A 22,460-nucleotide genomic window follows, 5' to 3' on the forward strand; every position below is an offset into this window, starting at 1 on the left:
TACCAGCCGCCACTGAGATATATATATATATAGAGAGAGAGAGAGAGAGAGAGAGAGAGAGAGTTAAGGTGGTTAAACAAAACATCGTATTCTAATCACAAGTATTTCAAAATGGACATCCTGGCAGCCAGCCAGATAAAGTTCCGCTGAGGAAATAAAAGGGTTGTTTCCGGAGTCGCCCTCAGGAACCGTTTATCCAATTATCTGTCAATTATTTCGTCACCCAATTTCCGTCCCCCTGGTCACGTGTCTCTCCATTATCCAATCAGAAAGAAGATGTTTCATCTTGCGCTTAACGTCCGTAGTTCGGTTGAGATTACCGGAATGGAGAATGAGCGAAAAACAGCTGGATACACGACCAGTCATCTCCTGATTATTTTCCTGTTGAAAGGTAATGAAGTTTTAGTAGTAAAAATGTGTCGTTTTAATTTAAATTATGTGTTATAATATTTTTGTGCGTTTTAGGGTCGCACGCGCTGCTTATTGAAATCAGATGTGTATTTTCAGCTAGTAGTTTAATATTAGGTAATAACAGAGTTATAATGTACTTGTAAGGGCCAGTTAAGCAATAATAATTTAACTTAAAAACAGTTAAAAATGAATGATGATAATTTAAGAACATAGAAAAGATTTTAGAACATAGAAAAGAGTTCCATGTTCTAAATCTTATGATGTGACATCACTATAGTGGTAACTATGGTAACTGACTGTGTATACCTTAGTTTCTTGTCAGAACACGGTGGAAGCAGCAGTCTTTTGATCGTGCGCCAGATCTTGTGATTTACCTTGTTGTTTTTAAGTAAACATTTTAGAAAGACAAGGGAAGTTGTCATGTCTCGTCGCTCGCGTGGAAAAAGAGTGTTTTTTTCCACTGACTCTAGAAATGGTACAGTAACCAAGGAAGAGCTAACGGAGTGCCATTACAGTACTCCTAAATGTGACTAATTAAGGGGTTTCTCCTAAATAAGTTTATTTTTATTGTGTTATAAGCATGTCTTAGCAGTTCCTGTTCTCTGTTGGGTCATTATTGGGTCAGTTGGATTACAACATTAAAACTCTGGGAATATTATCAACCTTCTGTTGTAGTTAAAGAAACTATCCATCCATCATCTGTAGCCGCTTATCCTGTACAGGGTCGCAGGCAAGCTGGAGCCTGTCCCAGCTGACTACGGGCGAAAGGCGGGGTACACCCTGGACAAGTCACCAGGTCATCACAGGGCTGACACATAGACACAGACAACCATTCACGCTTACATTCACACCTACGGTCAATTTAGAGTCACCAGTTAACCTAACCTGCATGTCTTTGGACTGTGGGGGAAACCGGAGCACCCGGAGGAAACCCAAACGGACACGCGGAGAACATGCAAACTCCGCACAGAAAGGCCCTCGCCGGCCACGGGGCTTGAACCCGGACCTTCTTGCTGTGAGGCGACAGTGCTAACCACTACACCCCCGTGCCACCGTTAAATAAACTAATTTGTCTTTTTTTTAATAGTGTCTAGATTTATTAAGGTTAAGCCACTTTATTTGGTATAAATGGTGTTGTTATTTGGCAAGGTAAAGTTTATTAAAGCGTTTTAAAATCGTTCTAGTCCTGTGTACCGTGGTTGAGAATCGGAATCAGAATCGAGTTTATTGCCAAGTCCGTTGTCACATACAAGGAATTTGCTTTGGTGGTTCTTGCTTGAACGGTTAAGATAAAATAATTTTTAAAATGGACAAAAGTAGTTTATAAAAAAAGACGAATCTAAAATATCCAGATTTGAAAAGTAGACTTATTTAAGGAGTATGTGCATGGGTTGGTTTGAAGTCCAAACTGTACAGTAGCTATGTCCCAGACTGTGCAAAAATAGGTCGCAGGATGAAGATGAGGAAGAGTCATGACATGAATGTGTGATTAAAAAGAGAATATGTGCAATGTGTTAAATAAATTACCAAGATGTACAGTATGTGCTGGAATGTGCAATAAAAGTTCACAGAATGAAGATACATGACATGACCATGAAATGTGCAAAATTCCAGTTCAGAGAGGAAGTGCATTAATGCTACCGATTGAAAGTGTGAGGATAGAGTCAGTGGAGGTCTCTGACCTTATTGATGAGGCCAGCTGCAGTGGAGAAAAAGCTGGCCTTATGGTGTGAGGTTTAGGTTCTAATGGACCGCAACCTCATACCAGTGGGTAGTGTCTCAAAAAGTTTGTGCCTGAGGTGAGAGGAGTTGGCCACAATCCTTTCTCCTCTCCTTAGGCTACGTTTACACTAGACCGTATCTGTCTCGTTTTCTTCGCAGATGCACTGTCCGTTTACATTAAACCGCCTGGAAACGGGAATCCGCCAGCGTCCACGTATTCAATCTAGATCGTGTCAGCTCCGGTGCTGTGTAAACATTCAAAATACGCGGATACGCTGTGCTGAGCTCTAGCTGGCGTCTCATTGGACAACGTCACTGTGACATCCACCTTCCTGATTCGCTGGCGTTGGTCATGTGACGCGACTGCTGAAAAACGGCGCGGACTTCCGCCTTGTATCACCTTTCATTAAAGAGTATAAAAGTATGAAAATGCTGCAAATACTGATGCAAATACTGCCCATTGTGTAGTTATGATTGTCTTTAGGCTTGCCATCCTTCCACTTGCAAGTGGTAAGTGATATGCGCTGGGATCACACACACAGCGGCTCAGTCCCGAATCGTGGCTTGTGCACTTCACTCACGCGCTGTGTGAGCTGCGCAGGGCCGGAGTGCGCACCCTCCAGAGGGCACTCGCTGTTCAGGGCGGAGTGATTTGGAGCGCAGGATGCCTGCGGAGCCGAGCGTATCCGTGTATTGGCGTTGCTGTGTGCACGGCTAACGGTTTTAGTGTAAACGCGAATCGTTTTAAGAACATTAATCTGATGATCCGCTGATTCGACGTAATGTAAACGTAGCCTTAGGGTCCTGAAATTGTACAGGTCCTGAAGAGATCGAAGTTTGCAGTCAATCGTCCTCTCAGCTGAGTGAATGTTGTTGAAGTGCTTTGTCCAGCTCGTTGAGGGAGCTGAGCTCTGTTCTGTGTGCAGCTCCTCGATCATAGCGGTATCTAAGGTATTAGGCAGAGACCCGTCCACCCGTAAATTTGACGGGCGATTGCCGATTTCAACGGGCAAGTATACACACAGACGGATACTGAAACGGACGATAATGCCGAAAATTTTCGCACATGAATACTCCCACATGTCATCCGATAAATCCAGTTATGTTCCGCCCCCACACACGGACTGGCCATCGGGAGTAGCGGGAGTTTTCCCGGTGGGCTGGTGGTTCAGCGTGGGCCGGCGGAGAAAAAAAAAAAACAGTTGCGCGCTGGCCTTTAATATGATAAGCAATGTTAACAGTTTCTTTAACAAACTGTTAACATTGCTTATTACAGTTGCGCGCTGGCCTTTAATATGATAAGCAATGTTAACAGTTTGTTAAAGAAACTGTTAACATTGCTTATCATATTAAAGGCCAGCGCGCAACTGTTTTGTTTTTTTTTTTTTTTTCTCCGCTGGCCCACACTGAACCACCGGCCCACTGGGAAAACTCCCGCTACTCCCGATGGCCAGTCCGTGTGTGGTTCCGCCATCATTTACAAATCGTAAGAAACACAGTTTAATACGAAAAATACTGAAAACTTGAAATGAAAAATCAGAATATTTCATCGTTTCCGCCATTTTGGCCCGCACTGAATCTTGTAACATGCGGACTGAATAAATCGCGAATTCTGATTGGTCGAAAATTGCCAAACACCCTGCGTTGTAGTTTCCTCTTTCTTGGCGGGAGAACCGCATTTTTTTTTTGCTGACTCACTCTTCTGGATCAAGATGAATCCCAACAAACGCCCCAAATTGAATGTGACAAAAACTGATTCGTTTTTCCACAAAAAGACAGAAAAGGTATGTGTGATACATTGATTAACAAGGGGGTTTCATTGGGGTATGGTAAAATAGAATACTGTTGGGTTTTTTTTTATTATTAAATACTGTAACTAGATCAAAAGATTATATACAATTCATTGTTGTTTATTTTCTTTTCACTTTTGTTACCAAATCAAACACCATACATACATCTGATACATTCAGGAGTGAAACTGAAAAAAATACATAGTAAAAATATGCAATATTTCTGATCAAAAATTACACGCCATTTCACCCTGAAAATGTCCTAGAATGCAGGAAATGAAGTCTAAATTTCAAAAATTTTCTGGGGGGGCATGCCCCCAGACCCCCCTAGAGGGACTTCGCGCCTGCGGCGCTCGTCTTCGCACCTGCGGCGCTTATCAGGATTATATAAAATATTATTTTTGACTGGTAAATTTCTTTTTCTGCCTAATACCCTAGCGGTATCTTTGTCTAAATAGCGCCGAAACGACTGAGCTTCACTCTTTCTTTGTTGTCATCTTTCTTGCTTGTTCAACGTTTATTTTGTCGCGAAGCACAAGACTTTCCCACTTTAGTCGGCTGTTAAAATGAAGTTGAAATTTATTAATGAAAATCAACAAAGGACACCAATTACAAATTTAGTTAAGTTAATCACACGATGTATTCTGGCCCTAAACGCTAACTACTGAGCACTTGTTGATTGTGAGAGTATAAGTTTTAGAGAGAAATAAAATATTTATTGGTCAATTTACATAGCAGTAAGCAGCATAAACATAGTTTGACAAACTTAAATGTATCCATTATGTTTATTAAAGGGATATACACTACCGTTCAAAAGTTTGGGGTCATTTTGAAATGTCCTTATTTTTGAAAGAAAAGCACTGTTCTTTTCAATGAAGATCACTTTAACCTAATCAGAAATACACTCTATACATTGCTAATGTGGTAAATGACTATTCTAGCTGCAAATGTCTGGTTTTTGGTGCAATATCTCCATAGGTGTATAGAGGCCCATTTCCAGCAACTCTCACTCCAGTGTTCTAATGGTACACTCAGTGCGTTTACATGCACATAGAGAGAATCGAATTTCTGCCGTTGCTCGACTGAAATCGAAGTTCAAAATGCCATGTATACACCTTAATTCGGCTGAAATTGAACCGAACTTGATTTCTCAGAATCGAGCTACACGACCTAGATTATGCGATTTCTGCCGAGCTACTTAGTGCATGTATACCCTATCGAGCTACGTATTCGAGCTACTTACTTCAGCACTGCCCCTTCCGGAAGTGACGAGTGACGAGACCACAAGCGGGAAACACAACAGCCTCGGTCGGCATGACAACGAATCATGACAACGGCATGAATCTTTTCTTTTTGTGGCATTGTTTGCACTGTTAAAATTTAGCTCACTTACTATATCACCAAATACATCTGTACAGCTGTTGCATAGCTGTGAATTGTGTACATAAACAAGTCATTGTATGTGTGTGTGTGTGTATATATATATGTCCAACATCTGAAGAATGTCAATAAAAACAAAACAATTGAACTTTTTGTGTGTTTATTAAGACATAAGTTAAATTGTAAGCAAAAAAATATATATTTTTTGTAAGCAAAAAATGGACTTTAGAAAAATATTATTGTGCAAAATAAGTTGTCTTACAAAACAGTGGTCTGCGCCGGACAGTTTGTAGCCATACAGTCTGTTAGAGCAAGCCGAACAGCTTGAACACGGAACTGCCAGTGTTGCCAGATTGGGGGTTTTAAGTGCATTTTAGCGGATTTGAACATGTTTTGGGCTGGAAGACGTCAGCAGTATCTGGCAACAATATAGCTCTTCTTCATGACGACAACCGGAAGTGTACCAACACGATGGGGCGTGTAGCGCCACGTGTGGCTCGGGTGCACAATGCACCTTGCACAATAGCCCGATTTCACTTGTGCATGTAGGATTGGATTTCTCTGGCACCCCTGCTGGGACCCTTTGCTCAATTACCGACAGCAGCTCGATTTGGACGTGCATGTAAACGTACTGAATGTGTTTGCTCATTGCCTCAGAAGGCTAATGGATGATTAGAAAACCCTTGTACAATCATGTTAGCACAGCTGAAAACAGTTTTGCTCTTTAGAGAAGCTATAAAACTGACCTTCCTTTGAGCAGATTGAGGCCCTGTCCACACGGCAACGGATTCAGGTGAATCCGATAAAATTGTTTATCATTTCGGCCTGGCATCCACACGGCACCGGCGTTTTGGGTGCCCCAAAACAAAATCTTTTGAGAACGGGTTCCAGAGTGGAAAGATCTGGCAACGGCGCCGTTGCGAAGTCGTCTGGATGAGTAGAACGGATTTGTTTACGATGATGTCACAACCACATGTGCTTCACGCCAGGTAGAAGTGTAACAAACTCGATGCGAGTTGTCAACAAATCCTATAACTTGGTTCATGAAACGCACTTACAAAATATTTTCACTGTGAATATTTATTGTGTAATGGTGCAAAGTGAGAGAGAGAGAGAGAGAGAGAGAGAGAGAATAGCCCTTAGGGCAGAGTCAATCCCGCCAGCAAAAATAGGGGAAAAAAGGAGCGATCTCACCTCTTCAGATGTTGGTTTAAGTCCTACAATACATTCCTCAAAAAGGGCGTAGAAGAACAAATTAATCCATCAACGTGTAGCATTCAATTTATTCCGGACCATTAAAGACGCCGCCTTCCGCGTAGAATCATACGTCATCCTCGCCGCCATATTGGATGGGTCAAAGCGGAGAATAAAGATGCCTCATTCATGTGCTGCGTTTAACTGTACCAACAGGTTTGCCGTCCAAACGAGATCACATGGGATTACCTTTCACAGGTGAGACTGGAAAAATACTTTTCATTGTATTTGGTCATTATAATGTAATTTTACGAACAGATTTTTCTGACTTTGTGGCTAATATGAAGTCTCGCGTATAATAGTTTATGCGCATGCGTCCTTACTTCTTCTATTGTTCTGGTGTCTCCGAAGGGACCGTCTTACAGCGCCCCTAGAGGTGTGGCATGTGTATTGCATCGTTTTCAGCAAGCGTTGCGTTGCCATATGTACCTGATATTTTACTGATCCGTTGCCCATGTGGACGCGATATTTTTTTAATAACATCTCGTTGCCGTTGTCGTGTGGATGTACCCTGAGTTTCTGGAGCATCACATTTGTGGGGTCGATTAAATGCTCAAAATGGCCAGAAAAATGTCTTAACTATATTTTCTATTCATTTTACAACTTATGGTGGTAAATAAAAGTGTGACTTTTCATGGAAAACACAAAATTATCTGGGTGACCCCAAACTTTTGAACGGTAGTGTAGGAGCAGATGGACATACTTTCATTGAGGCGGGTTTCAAGCATTTTAAATTAATGTGTGAAATGATGTGTGTGTCTCCCTAGGTTTCTTCTAGCCCAAAGCAAAAATGGCCACTTTCTCAAGTTCAAAGCTAAATAAAGCTGTGAAGCAGATGTACATGGACCTTTCACAGGGAGACAAAGTGCAAACCATGTACATCTGGATTGATGGGACCAGAGAGGGACTCCGCTGCAAAACCAGGACTCTGGACTCTGAACCCAAGACTGTTGAAGGTACTGTTTAGTTTACATCCAATCTTCACTTGGCATTTTCACTTCAAGCTACTCTTTGCATGCATTTAACCAGCATAAATGCGCTATATCCAAGTCTGATTGCTCTGATTTGACAATGTTTTTATGGTTTGTGGGTTTCTGCAGATCTCCCAGAATGGAATTTTGATGGCTCCAGTACATACCAGGCTGAGGGCTCGAACAGTGACATGTACCTCATACCAAAAGCCATGTTTAGAGACCCTTTCAGGAAGGACCCCAACAAGCTGGTTCTTTGTGAGGTTCTGAAATACAATAGGAAACCTGCAGGTATACATTTTGGTATAATGAAAATTTTCTGGTAAAAGGTCTGTCATTTATGGGGCGGCATGGTGGTGTAGTGGTTAGCACTGTCGCTTCACAGCAAGAAGGTCCTGGGTTTGAACCCAGCGGCCGGCAAGGGCCTTGTGGAATTTGCATGTTCTCCCCGTGTCTGCGTGGGTTTCCTCTGGGTGCTCCAGTTTCCCCCACAGTCTAAAAACATGCAGGTTAGGCTAATTGGTGGCTCTAAGGGCCTCTGCATGCTCCTGCGACAAGGCTTTCGCAGATAGCTTTTTGCAGACAGTTGTAATTTATTGTTGCGCGGGGAGTAATAGGCGTGCGCGATGTTATTCACCGCCACAACGCAAGGGGGCGCGAAGTCGCGAAAGCGCTAGGAGTAGTTGGTGGGTGTGGTTAGTGGAGTGTTTCCTCCAACAGGTCATTCAACACCAACAACAATGGCGGCTGGACGAGTCCGCACTTTGATCGAGATGCAGCTGAAGGATCTAGAAATCGAAACACTCCTGGTGCAGGAGCTGGCAGAGAGGCGAAGGAAGCACCGTAGAAGGTGGGCTGTACGCCCTTTGAATGAGGAGTGATGGCCCTCATAAATGACCTCAACTTTAATATTCTTTGTATGATGTTACAGAAAAGACTGTTCTGATGTTCAAATGTGATAACATTTCCGTAGGTTGACTTTTACAAATTTGTATTTCAGAATAATAAAGACACCTTTTCCAAAAAGATTTGTTTTTATTTTCCAAAGAGCAATGACTAGGAGTAAAAAGGCAAATATAACAATAACAAAATATAACAATGTACAACAATGACAAGGTGTGAAAATACAAAATGCAAATAGAAATTTTGAACATGTAAATAGATAAAAAAAGGAAAATAGAAATAAAGTGGCAAGGTGTAAAAAGGCAAATAGAACAGTAACAACAAAATATAACAAACTATAATGTATAACTTAGGTGTAAAAGGGGAAATAATATTGCAAATGCAAATAAATTCTGAACATGTAAATAGATGAAAATAGAAATAAAGTGGCAAGGGGTAAAAAGGCAAATAGAACAGTAACAACAAAATATAACAAACTATAACAATGTATAACTTGGGTGTAAAAAGGCAAATGACAATATTGAACATGCACATAAATTCTGAACATGTAAATAGATGAAAATAGAAATAAAGTGGCAAGGTGTAAAAAGGCAAATAGAATAGTAACAACAAAATATAACAAACTATAACAATGTATAACTTGGGTGTAAAAAGGCAAATGACAATATTGAACATGCACATAAATTCTGAACATGTAAGTAGATGAAAATAGAAATAAAGTGGCATGGTGTAAAAAGGCAAATAGAACAGTAACAAAATATAACAAACTATAATGTATCACTTAGGTGTAAAAAGGGAAATAACAATATTGCAAATGCAAATAAATTCTGAACATGTAAATAGATGAAAATAGAAATAAAGTGGCAAGGGGTAAAAAGGCAAATAGAACAGTAACAACAAAATATAATAGAAATAAAGTGGCAAGGGGTAAAAAGGCAAATAGAACAGTAACAACAAAATATAACAATGTATAACTAAGGTTTAAAAAGGCAAATGACAATGTTGAAAATGCAAATAAATTCTGAACATGTAAATAGATGAAAATAAAGTGGCATGGTGTAAAAATGGTGAAAAAAAATGTAAACACAGATCCTGTCTGCCACCCGGATCCCCGCTCTTTTTGGCCATCATTGCCTTTCGCTGCCGAACAAACTTGTCGCGCAGGTTCTTCCACCTCCTCGTGCACTCGATCGAATCCATGCCCAGATTCTGCGATATCTCCCTCCACGAATTATTGGAGTACGCGCTGTCCTTATAATGACTAGAACTGGAGTCGTATAGATGTACGTACTTCCTTGATCAACCGCTCTTCGTGCTGCTCCATCTTCGCTCGTGTTTTTAAAAATGGCGGTCGTGAAAACAAACCAAACCGAAGTGGAAGTGCGTGTACAGCGGGTAGAGTGGACCAATCAGAGCCCTCTTGTCTGCGACACTGTCTGCGAGGCTGTCTGCAGTGGTCACAATTTTTGGGAGGTGCGCGCAGAGCGTCTGTGAAGGTGGGGGGGCTTCGCAGACGCCATCTGCGAAGCCATCTGCGAGGACTGGGTTGTCAGCATAAATTGGCCTTGAATTGACCGTGAGTGTGAATGGTTGTTTGTCTCTATGTGCCAGGCCTGCGGTAACCTGGCGACTTGTCCAGGGTGTACCCTGCCTCTCGCCCATAGTCAGCTGGGATAGGCTCCAGCTTGCCTGTGACCCTGTAGAACAGGATAATTGGCTACAGATAATGGATGGATGGAGGTCTGTCATTTATGAAGGAGTATTTGTGGATAATGCATGCCTCTTTGTCCTTTTATTCACTTCTCTTAGAAACCAACCTTCGTCAGATGTGTGAAAAAATCATGAGCATGGTGGAGGACCAGTATCCATGGTTTGGAATGGAGCAAGAGTACACACTATTTGACTCAGACGGTATTCCTTTTGGTTGGCCCTCAAATGGTTTCCCAGGACCACAAGGTGAAGATCTTTGTGGGCTGCACCACTGTTTTTAATTTAGCCCTTGCTAAATTATGATGAATGTCTGTTCCTCTGGTCTGAATGAAGGGGTGTTCTGTGTCTAAACAGGTCCTTATTACTGTGGTGTGGGAGCAGATAAGGCCTATGGCAGAGACATCATCGAGGCCCATTATAAAGCCTGCCTGTATGCTGGTGTTATGATTTGTGGTACCAATGCAGAAGTTATGCCTGCACAGGTAAGCCTTCAAAAATGGTTTATGAAGAGCTTGTATGATGGTTTTCCTTGAACTGAAACATATGTCCCTACACCAGAAGCCATTTGAGATTTGTAACACTCTTGCTGAAGCTCCTACAGCTTCTGTTGAAGCTTTTTTTTAAATTAATTAATTGGCTGGACTCCAGTTGGGTATCTAAAGCAAACTGATAAACTACACTGTTTACACTGAACTGAATAAAGTGGCACTAGTGTGTTTACATAGCATTCCGTCATCCCGGAACCAGAGACATGACGTGTAACACAAGGGAGCATCTGACTCCAGTGTGACAAAACATTTCTGCATACTGGAAAGACAAGTACTCTGAACATACCAGTGTTGCTTTCAAATTAATAACAGTGAGTGAACAGCGTTGAGGTGCTTTTGCTAGCGTATTTATTATACCATGTTATTCAAATGCAAGGTAAGTTGCTGAGTGTAGTGTTTGTGTGATTTTAGAAATATGTTGGAGGAGAAAGTGAAGTGGGAAGTGATTTGAGGCAGAAATGTTTGCAGACGTCAACACTATAGATGCTGTAGACAGGGGTGTGACGCCGTCCACCAGTCACACCCCTGTCCTGCCATGCCAGCTGTCCCTTTTACATGGACATGGATTCTGGCTCTGATACTATGAATGTTCCATCTCTGAGCCAGAACCAATAGCTCCTTCCCCCCACCCCCAATTCCGTATTCTGACATTTTACATGGAACAGTGAGGTAGAATAAAGGCGCAACGCTCCTGCTTTTAACAGTCTGTATAAAACGGGATTAAGATTCCAAGAAGTAATGATGTGATCGGAGTATAATTGTTCTTGCACCAAACACCCCTGTCTTTCTTCTTAGTGGGAATTCCAAGTGGGTCCATGTGAAGGTATCAGCATGGGAGACCACCTGTGGATAGCTCGTTTTATCCTGCATCGGGTGTGTGAAGACTTCGGTGTTGTGGCCTCCTTTGATCCCAAACCCATCCCAGGCAACTGGAATGGTGCTGGCTGCCATACCAACTTCAGCACTAAGAACATGCGAGAAGAAGGAGGCATCAGGTATGATGGTGGAAGTACAACTGAAGTGTACTGTAGTAGCGGGTCTTGGTGCTTTTAATTGGACATCTAATATGCAGCATGGTATAAGTGAAATTATTCATTCATTCATTCATTCATTCATTCATTATCTCTAGCCGCTTTATCCTTCTACAGGGTCGCAGGCAAGCTGGAGCCTATCCCAGCTGACTACGGGCGAAAGGCAGGGTACACCCTGGACAAGTCGCCAGGTCATCACAGGGCTGACACATAGACACAGACAACCATTCACACTCACATTCACACCTACGGTCAATTTAGAGTCACCAGTTAACCTAACCTGCATGTCTTTGGACTGTGGGGGAAACCGGAGCACCCGGAGGAAACCCACGCGGACACGGGGAGAACATGCAAACTCCACACAGAAAGGCCCTCGCCGGCCCCGGGGCTCGAACCCAGGACCTTCTTGCCGTGAGGCGACAGCGCTAACCACTACACCACCGTGCCGCCCCTAAGTGAAATTATATTTAAAGTAAATAATTTTCATCTAAATTTAATGTTAATATTTGAATATAAAATGCATATGCAAATTGTGAATACATTTTTGAATGCCATTTAAAAACGTAAATTGGTATATATGATATATAAATGGTGTATGTTATGAGTAGATCTGACGAAACAGCTTGGAAAGGCTAAGGCTACATCCACACGACAACGGCAACGAGATGTTATTTAAAAAAATATCGCGTCCACATGGGCAACGATCAGTAAAATATCAGGTCCATATAGCAACGCAACGCTTGCTGAAAACGATGCAATACACATGCCACACCTCTAGGGGCGCTGTAAGACGGTCCCTTCGGAGACACCAGAGCAATAGAAGAAGTAAGGACGCATGCGCATAAACTATTATGCGCGAGACTTCATATTAGCCACAAAGTCAGAAAAATCTGTTCGTAAAATTACATTATAATGACCAAATACAATGAAAAGTATTTTTCCAGTCTCACCTGTGAAAGGTAATCCCATGTGATCTCGTTTGGACGGTAAACCTGTTGGTACAGTTAAACGCAGCACATAAATGAGGCATCTTTATTCTCTGCTTTGACCCATCCAATATGGCGGCGAGGATGACGTATGATTCTACGCAGAAGGCGGCGTCTTTAATGGTCCGGAATAAATTGAATGCTTCACGTTGATGGATTAATTTGTTCTTCTACGCCCTTTTTGAGGAATGTATTGTAGGACTTAAACCAACATCTGAAGAGGTGAGTCGCTCCTTTTTTTCCCTATTTTTGCTGGCGGGATTGACTCTGCCCTAAGGGCTATTCTCTCTCTCTCTCTCACTTTGCACCATTACACAATAAATATTCACAGTGAAAATATTTTGTAAGCGCGTTTCATGAACCAAGTTATAGGATTTGTTGACAACTCGCATCGAGTTCGTTACACTTCTACCCGGCGTGAAGCACTCACAGTCATGTGGTTGTGACGTCATCGTAAACAAATCCGTTCTACTCATCCAGACGACTTCGCAACGGCAACATTGCCAGATCTTTCCACTCTGGAACCCGTTCTCAAAAGATTGCGTTGCCGGTGCCGTGTGGACGCCAGGCCGAAACGATAAACAATTGTATTGGATTCACCTGAATCCGTTGCCGTGTGGACAGGGCCCAAGTCCTGTCACCTTAACTCCCTTAATAGTCAGAATGACAGGGACTGAAATTTGTCATCCTCAGGATCACAACTTTGGCTTTGTTGAACTCCCTCTTTGCTTCACTGCTTGTAGGCACATTGAGGAGGCTATTGAGCGGCTGAGTAAGAGGCATCACTACCACATTCGTGTCTACGACCCTAAAGGGGGGCTTGACAATGCCAGACGTCTTACTGGTCGCCATGAGACATCCAACATCAACAAATTCTCAGCTGGTGTGGCTACCCGTGATGCCAGTATCCGTATCCCACGAGCTGTGGGCCAGGAGAAGCGAGGCTATTTTGAAGATCGCCGTCCCTCTGCTAACTGCGACCCATACGCTGTGACGGAAGCGCTCATTCGCACCTGCCTACTTAATGAGGAGGGGGAAGAGCCCACAGAGTACAAATGAACTGAAAAGAACTCCCATGTGCCTTTATAGTAAGTGGTTTGGCTGATAAAAATGTCATATCTTTTTAGTGCTGTGGTACCTTGTCTATAGTTGACTGGTCAATCTGATACAAGATGGAGCTTGTCCAGGAAAGTAATCTCTCCTTTATTATTATTATAAACTTTTTGTTTAAATCCCAATGTATTATTGCCAAGTCTTTATTGCAGATGCTGGTTGTCTTGTGAGTATGGAAGAATGATAGGGAGAAGACTCCTATTCCACTCACACGTGACGTGGAGTTTTTCTGTTACCCTCCATTATGAGCATTAACATGGTTTTTAATGACTGCCTAAAAGTCTTTATATTCCTTTTTATAAGCATGTTTTGTTCTTACCTAATTTTGGTTATTGATAACTTTTTTCCCCTTCCCCTGAAACTGGGTTAAATGATCTCAAGGTCATAATTTGGTATTTCAATTGAGTAACATTTTATAAAAAACTTATCTTGGCATTAAATGTAATCAGTGGGTTCTAGAATGCTGAGGTTAATATTTTTTTAAGAAGTAGTGGGTGGTAAAATATCTGCTAGATTGATTGGTTTTGCAAATTGCATGCATTTAAATCCCTTTTTTGTTATTTTTTTTCAAAGCACTAATACTAATTTGCAAAAAAAAAAAACCCTTGCATGTCTTAGGTGGGGTTTACATTAGACCGTATCAGCGGATCATCAGATTAACGTTTTTAAAACGATTAGCGTGCACACAGCAACACCAATACACGATTCGCGTGCACATAGCAACACCAATACACGGATACGCTCGGCTCCTCAGGCATCCTGCGCTCCAAATCACTCCGCCCTGAACAGCGAGTGCCCTCTGGAGGGTGCGCACTCCGGCCCTGCGCATCTCACAGAGCGCGCGAGTGAAGCGCACAAGCCACGATTCGGGACTGAGCCGCTGTGTGTGAGATCCCAGCGCATATCACTTACCACTTGCAAGTGGAAGGATGGCAAGCCTAAAGACAATCATAACTACACAATGGGCAGTATTTGCATCAGTATTTGCAGTATTTTCATACTTTTATACTCTTTAATGAAAGGTGATACAAGGCGGAAGTCCGCGCTGTTTTTCAGCAGTCGCGTCACATGACCAGCGCCAGCGAATCAGGAAGGTGGATGTCACAGTGACGTTGTCCAATGACGATGCCAGCTAGAGCTCAGCACAGCGTATCCGCGTATCTCAATGTTTACACAGCACCGGAGCTGACACGATCTGGAATGAATACGTGGACCCTGGCGGATTCCCGTTTCTCGGCGTTTCCAGGCGTTTTAATGTAAACGGACAGTGCATCCGCGAAGAAAACGAGACAAATACGGTCTAATGTAAACTTGGCCTTAGGTGATCAACAGTTTAGTACCATGCATGTTCTAATCCACTTGAATGACCATCACCAGACCTTTCCAGGTCTGATGTGTAAAAACATGAAGCTTCATCAGGTTCAAGTGTGTGCTGCAGGTTCAAGGATCCAGAGTTTGATCATGGATTTGAATTGAATTGCTGTCTGCATCCTAGGTTTCCTCCCATGTCATGTGTAGTGAATTTGCTACTAGAAATCACTCCAAGGTGAGGGAGAGGGTTTGGGATGGGGTGGGGTTAGGTGGGGTACACTATGCTGCAAAGCACTGGTATCCCTTTCAGGATGTATTTCTCTCTTGTCTCAAGTGTTCTCAACATAAGCTCTGCAACCTTGACCAGGGATTATTGCGCAAATGAGGTTATGTATATCACTAAATGGACATGAAAACTTCACATCAACTATTGTTTAAAAATATAAAATTAAAACACATGCTTTTCTTGGGGGTGAAAACAGTGTCTGTCTTCAAACCAGAGCCTTTTATAATCCAATGTTTTCAACAGTGCGTACTGTCCTGAGTGATGCCATTTAAGAATTCCAAAGCCTTGGAGAGATGGTGTTCATACACAGTAACCTTCAGATAAAAGACGCAAGTACTAAAAGAAAATACAACCTATACAGTGCTTAATGGACAAAAATAAACCCTGTACTTTACAAAGAGCTAATGACAGGAAGACAATACACAATATCTATAGATTTTTGTCAGTTATGCTGAACTGTAGCATTCTGAACTAGTTATAGTTAAGCCAGGATGAGTGACTAACAAACCAATACCGATGTGATCTCATCTCATTATCTCTAGCCGCTTTATCCTGTTCTACAGGGTCGCAGGCAAGCTGGAGCCTATCCCAGCTGACTACGGGCGAAAGGCGGGGTACACCCTGGACAAGTCGCCAGGTCATCACAGGGCTGACACAGACACAGACAACCATTCACACTCACATTCACACCTACGGTCAATTTAGAGCCACCAGTTAACCTAACCTTCATGTCTTTGGACTGTGGGGGAAACCGGAGCACCCGGAGGAAACCCACGCGGACACGGGGAGAACATGCAAACTCCGCACAGAAAGGCCCTCATCGGCCACGGGGCTCGAACCTGAACCTTCTTGCTGTGAGGCGACAGCGCTAACCACTACACCACCGTGCCACCCTACCGATGTGATGAATTACAATAATGCAGGTGCAACTGAATAAAGGAAGCATCAGGAAATCCATCTATATAAGGATTACACAAAGAGTTTTAGCACATTTTTATGTCCATCAGTTACCAAGGTTATTAAGAGACCTGCTCAGATCTCCAGGGCAGCCACGTACCTCAGCCCATGTTTACATTAGACCGTATCAGCGGATCATCAGATTAATGTTTTTAAAACGATTAGTGTGCACACAGCAACACCAATACACGATTTGTGTGCACACAGCAATACCAATACACGGATACGCTCGGCTCCGCAGGCATCCTGCGCTCCAAATCACTCCGCCCTGAACAGCGAGTGCCCTCTGGAGGGTGCGCACTCCGGCCTTGCGCAGCTCACAGAGCGCGCGAGTGAAGTGAACAAGCTGTGATTCGGGACTGAGCCGCTGTGTGTGAGATCCCAGCACATATCACTTACCACTTGCAAGTGGAAGGATGGCAAACCTAAAGACAATCATAACTACACAATGGGCAGTATTTGCATCAGTATTTGCAGTATTTTCATACTTTTATACTCTTTAATGAAAGGTGATACAAGGCGGAAGTCCGCGCCGTTTTTCAGCAGTCGCGTCACATGACCAACGCCAGCGAATCAGGAAGGTGGATGTCACAGTGACGTTGTCCAATGAGACGCCAGCTAGAGCTCAGCACAGCGTATCCGCGTATTCTGAATGTTTACACAGCACCGGAGCTGACACGATCTGGATTGAATACGTGGACCCTGGCGGATTCCCGTTTCCCAGCGTTTCCAGGCGGTTTAATGTAAACGGACAGTGCATCCGCGAAGAAAACAAGACAGATACGGTCTAATGTAAACGTAGCCTGTGTCAGCGCTGCGATGACCTGGCGACTTGTCCAGAGTGTACCCCGCCTCTCGCCCATAGTCAGCTAGGATAGGCTCCAGCTTGCCTGCGACCCTGTAGAACAAGATAAGCGGCTACAGATAACGGATATATATATATATATATAATGAATAATTATTGACTATGTATCTTAGCTTGGGAAAGCTCACTTTTACAATAGATGTAGATAATGAAAAAGCATACCAAAATTTTTGCCATACTGTATGTTTAAGGTTACGTTTACATTAGACCGTATCTGTCTCGTTTTCTTCGCGGATGCACTGTCCGTTTACATTAAACCGCCTGGAAACGCCGGGAAACGGGAATCCGCCAGCGTCCACGTATTCAATCCAGATCGTGTCAGCTCCGGTGCTGTGTAAACATTCAAAATACGCGGATACGCTGTGCTGAGCTCTAGCTGGCGTCTCATTGGACAACGTCACTGTGACATCCACCTTCCTGATTCGCTGGCGTTGGTCATGTGACGCGACTGCTGAAAAACGGCGCGGACTTCCGCCTTGTATCACCTTTCATTAAAGAGTATAAAAGTATGAAAATACTGCAAATACTGATGCAAATACTGCCCATTGTGTAGTTATGATTGTCTTTAGGCTTGCCATCCTTCCACTTGCAAGTGGTAAACCACTTGCGCTGGGATCTCACACACAGCAGCTCATTCCCGAATCGTGGCTTGTGCACTTCACTCGTGCGCTCTGTGAGCTGCGCAGAGCCGGAGTGCGCACCCTCCAGAGGGCACTCGCTGTTCAGGGCGGAGTGATTTGGAGCGCAGGATGCCTGCGGAGCCGAGCGTATCCGTGTATTGGCGTTGCTTTGTGCACGGCTAATGGTTTTAGTGTAAACGCGAATCGTTTTAAGAACGTTAATCTGATGATCCGCTGATTCGACGTAATGTAAACGTAGCCTAAATCTGTCAGTCACAAAGTTTACAGGATTTAACAGGATAAGCCGTTGCAGATAATGAATGGATGGATGTTTTTGAGCAATTCCAACCAATGGGAAATTGAGTGAGCCATCAGAAAACAACATGCTCTGCAAACAGGCTGTCAGCCATGGAGCCAATGTCCTGTACAAAGGCTGGAACAGCCTGCGTTAGTTGTTTACTACCGATCCAGTTTTATTCACAAATTGCTGGACTGAAGTGCATCCAACCTCATCTCACTTGAAATAACCACTGACATTCTGAACCAAAGGAAACTTACCCTTTCATCAAATTATACCAAGTAGTAAGTTCTCAGTATAATTACATGCAAGTGTAAATTATATTTTAACCTTGTCTTGATACACACACACACACACACACTTTTATGAAGACATAAATTTGAGAATGGAGTTATGGTCAGTTACACAAATCCACTTATAAATGGTACTGATATACTGATAACTAAGATATTGCTTGTCTTTCAGAGAGTCCTTTTCTCAGTCTACAAAAAGAAAAGAGTACAGAATGGTCTTCTCCTTTCATTGTCTTTAACCAAAATGAAGTGCTGGCCAGCAAAAGAAAAATTATTATATAGAGCTCTATATGTAAAATGTTAATGGGTGTTTGCCGTCAATAACCAGAATGGTGTGGTAACAACTATCCTCCTCAAGGGCTACAGGGAAACAGCAGCAGTCCATCCACTAGCAAGGAAACGTCACATAGACAACACGAGTGCAGAGCATGGCACACGTTTATTATCTCTGCTGCAGCTATGACCATTTGAGCCCGCTTTTATCTCAATATTAACAGTGCTTTGCTCTAAATGTAACACATAATACAGAATTCAACTCATTGTACATTACATGAAAAACACATTTCTCAGCAAAATGAGAAACTGTGCCATGTAAACTAACACATTTGAGAAAGTTAAGTCAGCATTAGACGTTTCGAGTTCAAAACACTTTGAACAAAAGGCTAGTTTGTAGAATCCACCGATCATGGCAGCTAATTAACAATTAACTTAACTAGCGGTTAGCATGCTAATAACCTTAATTTGGTTATTTAAACTTAGCCGTGTTACATGCAACACATTATCATAATAATGCAATGTTATATATTGAACATAAATGCTCCCCTAGGAAGGAAACGAGCGTGTGCAGAGCATGGCACACATGTTTGTTACTCTGCTGCAGCTATGACCATCTGAGCCTACAATTTCCACTAGGAATGCTATTATAAACGAGCTGGCAGTCGTAAAGCAACCGTAATATAATATCGTCATAACATTTAAAGGGTAATACACACAAAAACAATGATAATATGGTAGCATAAGCCGACTGAAATTACAGCTGGGTTACACAACCACAGAGGCATCCCCCATATCAACATTCACCAAATACAATGCTCAAGTGAATACTAAAAAATAAAACAAAACACCTCTATCCACGGCGGCACGGTGGTGTAGTGGTTAGCGCTGTCGCCTCACAGCAAGAAGGTCCTGGGTTCGAGCCCCGGGGCCGGCGAGGGCCTTTCTGTGTGGAGTTTGCATGTTCTCCCCGTGTCCGCGTGGGTTTCCTCCGGGTGCTCCGGTTTCCCCCACAGTCCAAAGACATGCAGGTTAGGTTAACTGGTGACTCTAAATTGACCGTAGGTGTGAATGTGAGTGTGAATGGTTGTCTGTGTCTATGTGTCAGCCCTGTGATGACCTGGCGACTTGTCCAGGGTGTACCCCGCCTTTCGCCCGTAGTCAGCTGGGATAGGCTCCAGCTTGCCTGCGACCCTGTAGAAGGATAAAGCGGCTAGAGATAATGAGATGAGATGAGACCTCTATCCACAATATAGAGAACTGACAGTTACATGTCAACACATTTCCAAACATCAGGCTCCTACACAAAGGGGAAAAGATTCTGTTTCTGGCTCATTCCACACGGTGGTGTAGTGGTTAGCATGGTCGCCTTACAGCAAGAAGGTTCTGGGTTCGAACCCGGCGGGGGCCTTTCTGTGTGGAGTTTGCATGTTCTCCCCATGTCTGCGTGGGTTTCCTCCGGGTGCTCCGGTTTCCCCCACAGTCCAAAGACATGCAGTTAGGTTAATGTGGGGCAGCCTTGGGCTGAAGTGCCCTTGAGCAAGGTACTTAACCCCTGACTGCTCCCTGGGCACTGTAGTGTGGCTGCCCACTGCTCTGGGTGTGTGTGCGTGTGTTCACTGCTTCAGATGGGTTAAATGCAGAGGATGAATTTCACTGTGCTTGAAGTGTGCATGTGACAAATAAAGGTTTCTTCTTCAGATATTGCACCATGTTAATCCCAGACCATACATGTCAACCTTTGGTCAATCAAACCTGTATAACCAACCTCCAAAATCCGTATTTCCCTTATAAAATCCTTATAAGATGCAAATTAAAATAATTTACCTAAAATTTGAATGATAATTAACAATGATATATCCCAGTTACTTTTTATTCAGTATTAATAACAATAAACCTTCAGAATGAATACAAAGCTCCAATGTTTGACAAAAACACAAAGTGTTATCAGCGTAGTTACGAAGGAAATACTTTGTTGTTTGGAGACAGGTTTCACCGAGCGGCTATTATGCGCGAAACTTCATATTAGCCACAAAGTCAGAAAAATCTGTTCGTAAAATTACGTTATAATGACCAAATACAATGAAAAGTATTTTTCCAGTCTCACCTGTGAAAGGTAATCCCATGTGATCTCGTTTGGACGGTAAACCTGTTGGTACAGTTAAACGCAGCACATGAATGAGGCTACTGTCTAGACACTATACCAGAGACGGTTGAAGAATCTCCACTTTGCCACATCCAATATGGCGGCGAGGATGACGTATGATTCTACGCAGAAGGCGCCGTGACTTCCCGGTTGGCGGGATTCTCGCAATGCGGTGTGCGCATGATCAAAAGTGGAACGAAGTCTCGCTACCACAAGATAACGCGCGATTTCATAAGACTCTTTACTGGCTGTCTGTGGTGTACAGTACGTTTGTAAATGTTATGCGCTCTTTTATCATCGTGGGAATTGATTATAGCTCTAAATAAATATTGAAGTTTTTTTAAAGAATCCGTATAACTTTATTTATACGCCCGTATACTACGTTTATTGAATCAAATCCGTATAAAATACGGACATTCCGTATCGGTTGACGTGTATGCCAGACCAAAAACACAACAGTACCAGTCAAATGCTTAGACACACCTACTCAACCCTATTCCACAACTGTAGTAATCTATATTATGTCATGAACTGCTCAACTTAGTAAAGAGAAACAACATCCATCTTTACTTTAAGACACAAGGTGACTTTTAATGAATACAAATTAAAAACAAAACAAACAACAACAACATTGAATTAGATGTCCAAACTTTTCACTGGTACTCATCTCATCTCATTATCTCTAGCCGCTTTATCCTGTTCTACAGGGTCACAGGCAAGCTGGAGCCTATCCCAGCTGACTATGGGCAAAAGGCAGGGTACACCCTGGACAAGTCACCACAGGGCTGACACATAGACACAGACAACTATTCACACTCACGGTCAATTTAGAGTTGCCAGTTGACCTAACCTACATGTCTTTGGACTGTGAGGAAACTGGAGCACCCAGAGGAAACCCACGTGGACAACATGCAAACTCTGCACAGAAAGGTCCTCGCTGGCCATGGGGCTTGAACCCGGACCTTCTTGCTGTGAGGCGACAGCACTAACCACTACACCACCGTGCCGCCCCGTGCCTACATGCAATCTGAATTATTTAAACATTAGTGGTTAGCACTGTCACCTCACAGCAAGAAGGTCCGGGTTCGAGCCCCGTGGCCGATGAGGGCCTTTCTGTGCGGAGTTTGCATGTTCTCCCCGTGTCTGTGTGGGTTTACTCCAGGTGCTCCGGTTTCTCCCACAGTCCAAAGACATGCAGGTTAGGTTAACTGGTGACTCTAAATTGACCGTAGGTGTGAATGTGAGTGTGAATGGTTGTCTGTGTCTATGTGTCAGCCCTGTGATGACCTGGCGACTTGTCCAGGGTGTACCCCGCCTTTCGCCCGTAGTCAGCTGGGATAGGCTCCAGCTTGCCCGCGACCCTGTAGAACAGGATAAAGCGGCTAGAGATAATGAGATGAGATGAGACATTTTACATACATTACATATATACAGATATTGATACTACATCTTTATTGACTTTATTGATCACATAATTGTTTTGATACGAATTAACACTTCATTAGTAATGTCACTTGACAATATAAATACATGTACATATTCATTTGAAAGACAAAGGACTTACCCAATTAATTTGTGAGCAGTAACTAGTG

General features: G+C 43.0%; 1 protein-coding gene across 2 annotated transcripts; it reads left to right on the forward strand.

The window, feature by feature from the left end:
• The first annotated feature begins 7,347 nt into the window (after positions 1–7,347).
• Positions 7,348–13,771, forward strand: LOC132884470 (glutamine synthetase-like). Of its 2 annotated transcripts, none has more exons than XM_060918323.1 (6): positions 7,348–7,513; positions 7,658–7,831; positions 10,241–10,387; positions 10,496–10,623; positions 11,485–11,684; positions 13,450–13,771. In XM_060918323.1, the coding sequence occupies exons 1-6, from the start codon at positions 7,348–7,350 to the stop codon at positions 13,763–13,765; spliced, it is 1,131 nt and encodes a 376-aa protein (XP_060774306.1). In that variant the 3' UTR covers positions 13,766–13,771. The 2 variants fall into 2 exon arrangements, with proteins under 2 accessions (XP_060774306.1, XP_060774307.1); XM_060918324.1 differs by having other exon boundaries at positions 7,658–7,819.
• Positions 13,772–22,460: the final 8,689 nt, after the last annotated feature.

This window comes from Neoarius graeffei, chromosome 4, assembly GCF_027579695.1.
Source record: "Neoarius graeffei isolate fNeoGra1 chromosome 4, fNeoGra1.pri, whole genome shotgun sequence".
Classification (NCBI taxonomy): Eukaryota; Metazoa; Chordata; class Actinopteri; order Siluriformes; family Ariidae; genus Neoarius; species Neoarius graeffei.

What these genes read in the sequence shown, in the direction of transcription:
- LOC132884470 (XM_060918323.1), top strand. Translation starts at nt 7,348, where the DNA reads ATGGCCACTTTCTCAAGTTCAAAGCTAAATAAAGCTGTGAAGCAGATG. An exon ending in ACCTGCAGGTATACATTTTG is followed by an intron (nt 7,832 to 10,240) that starts GTATAATGAAAA and finishes CACTTCTCTTAG; the next exon opens with AAACCAACCTTCGTCAGATG. An exon ending in CAGAAGTTATGCCTGCACAG is followed by an intron (nt 10,624 to 11,484) that starts GTAAGCCTTCAA and finishes CTTTCTTCTTAG; the next exon opens with TGGGAATTCCAAGTGGGTCC.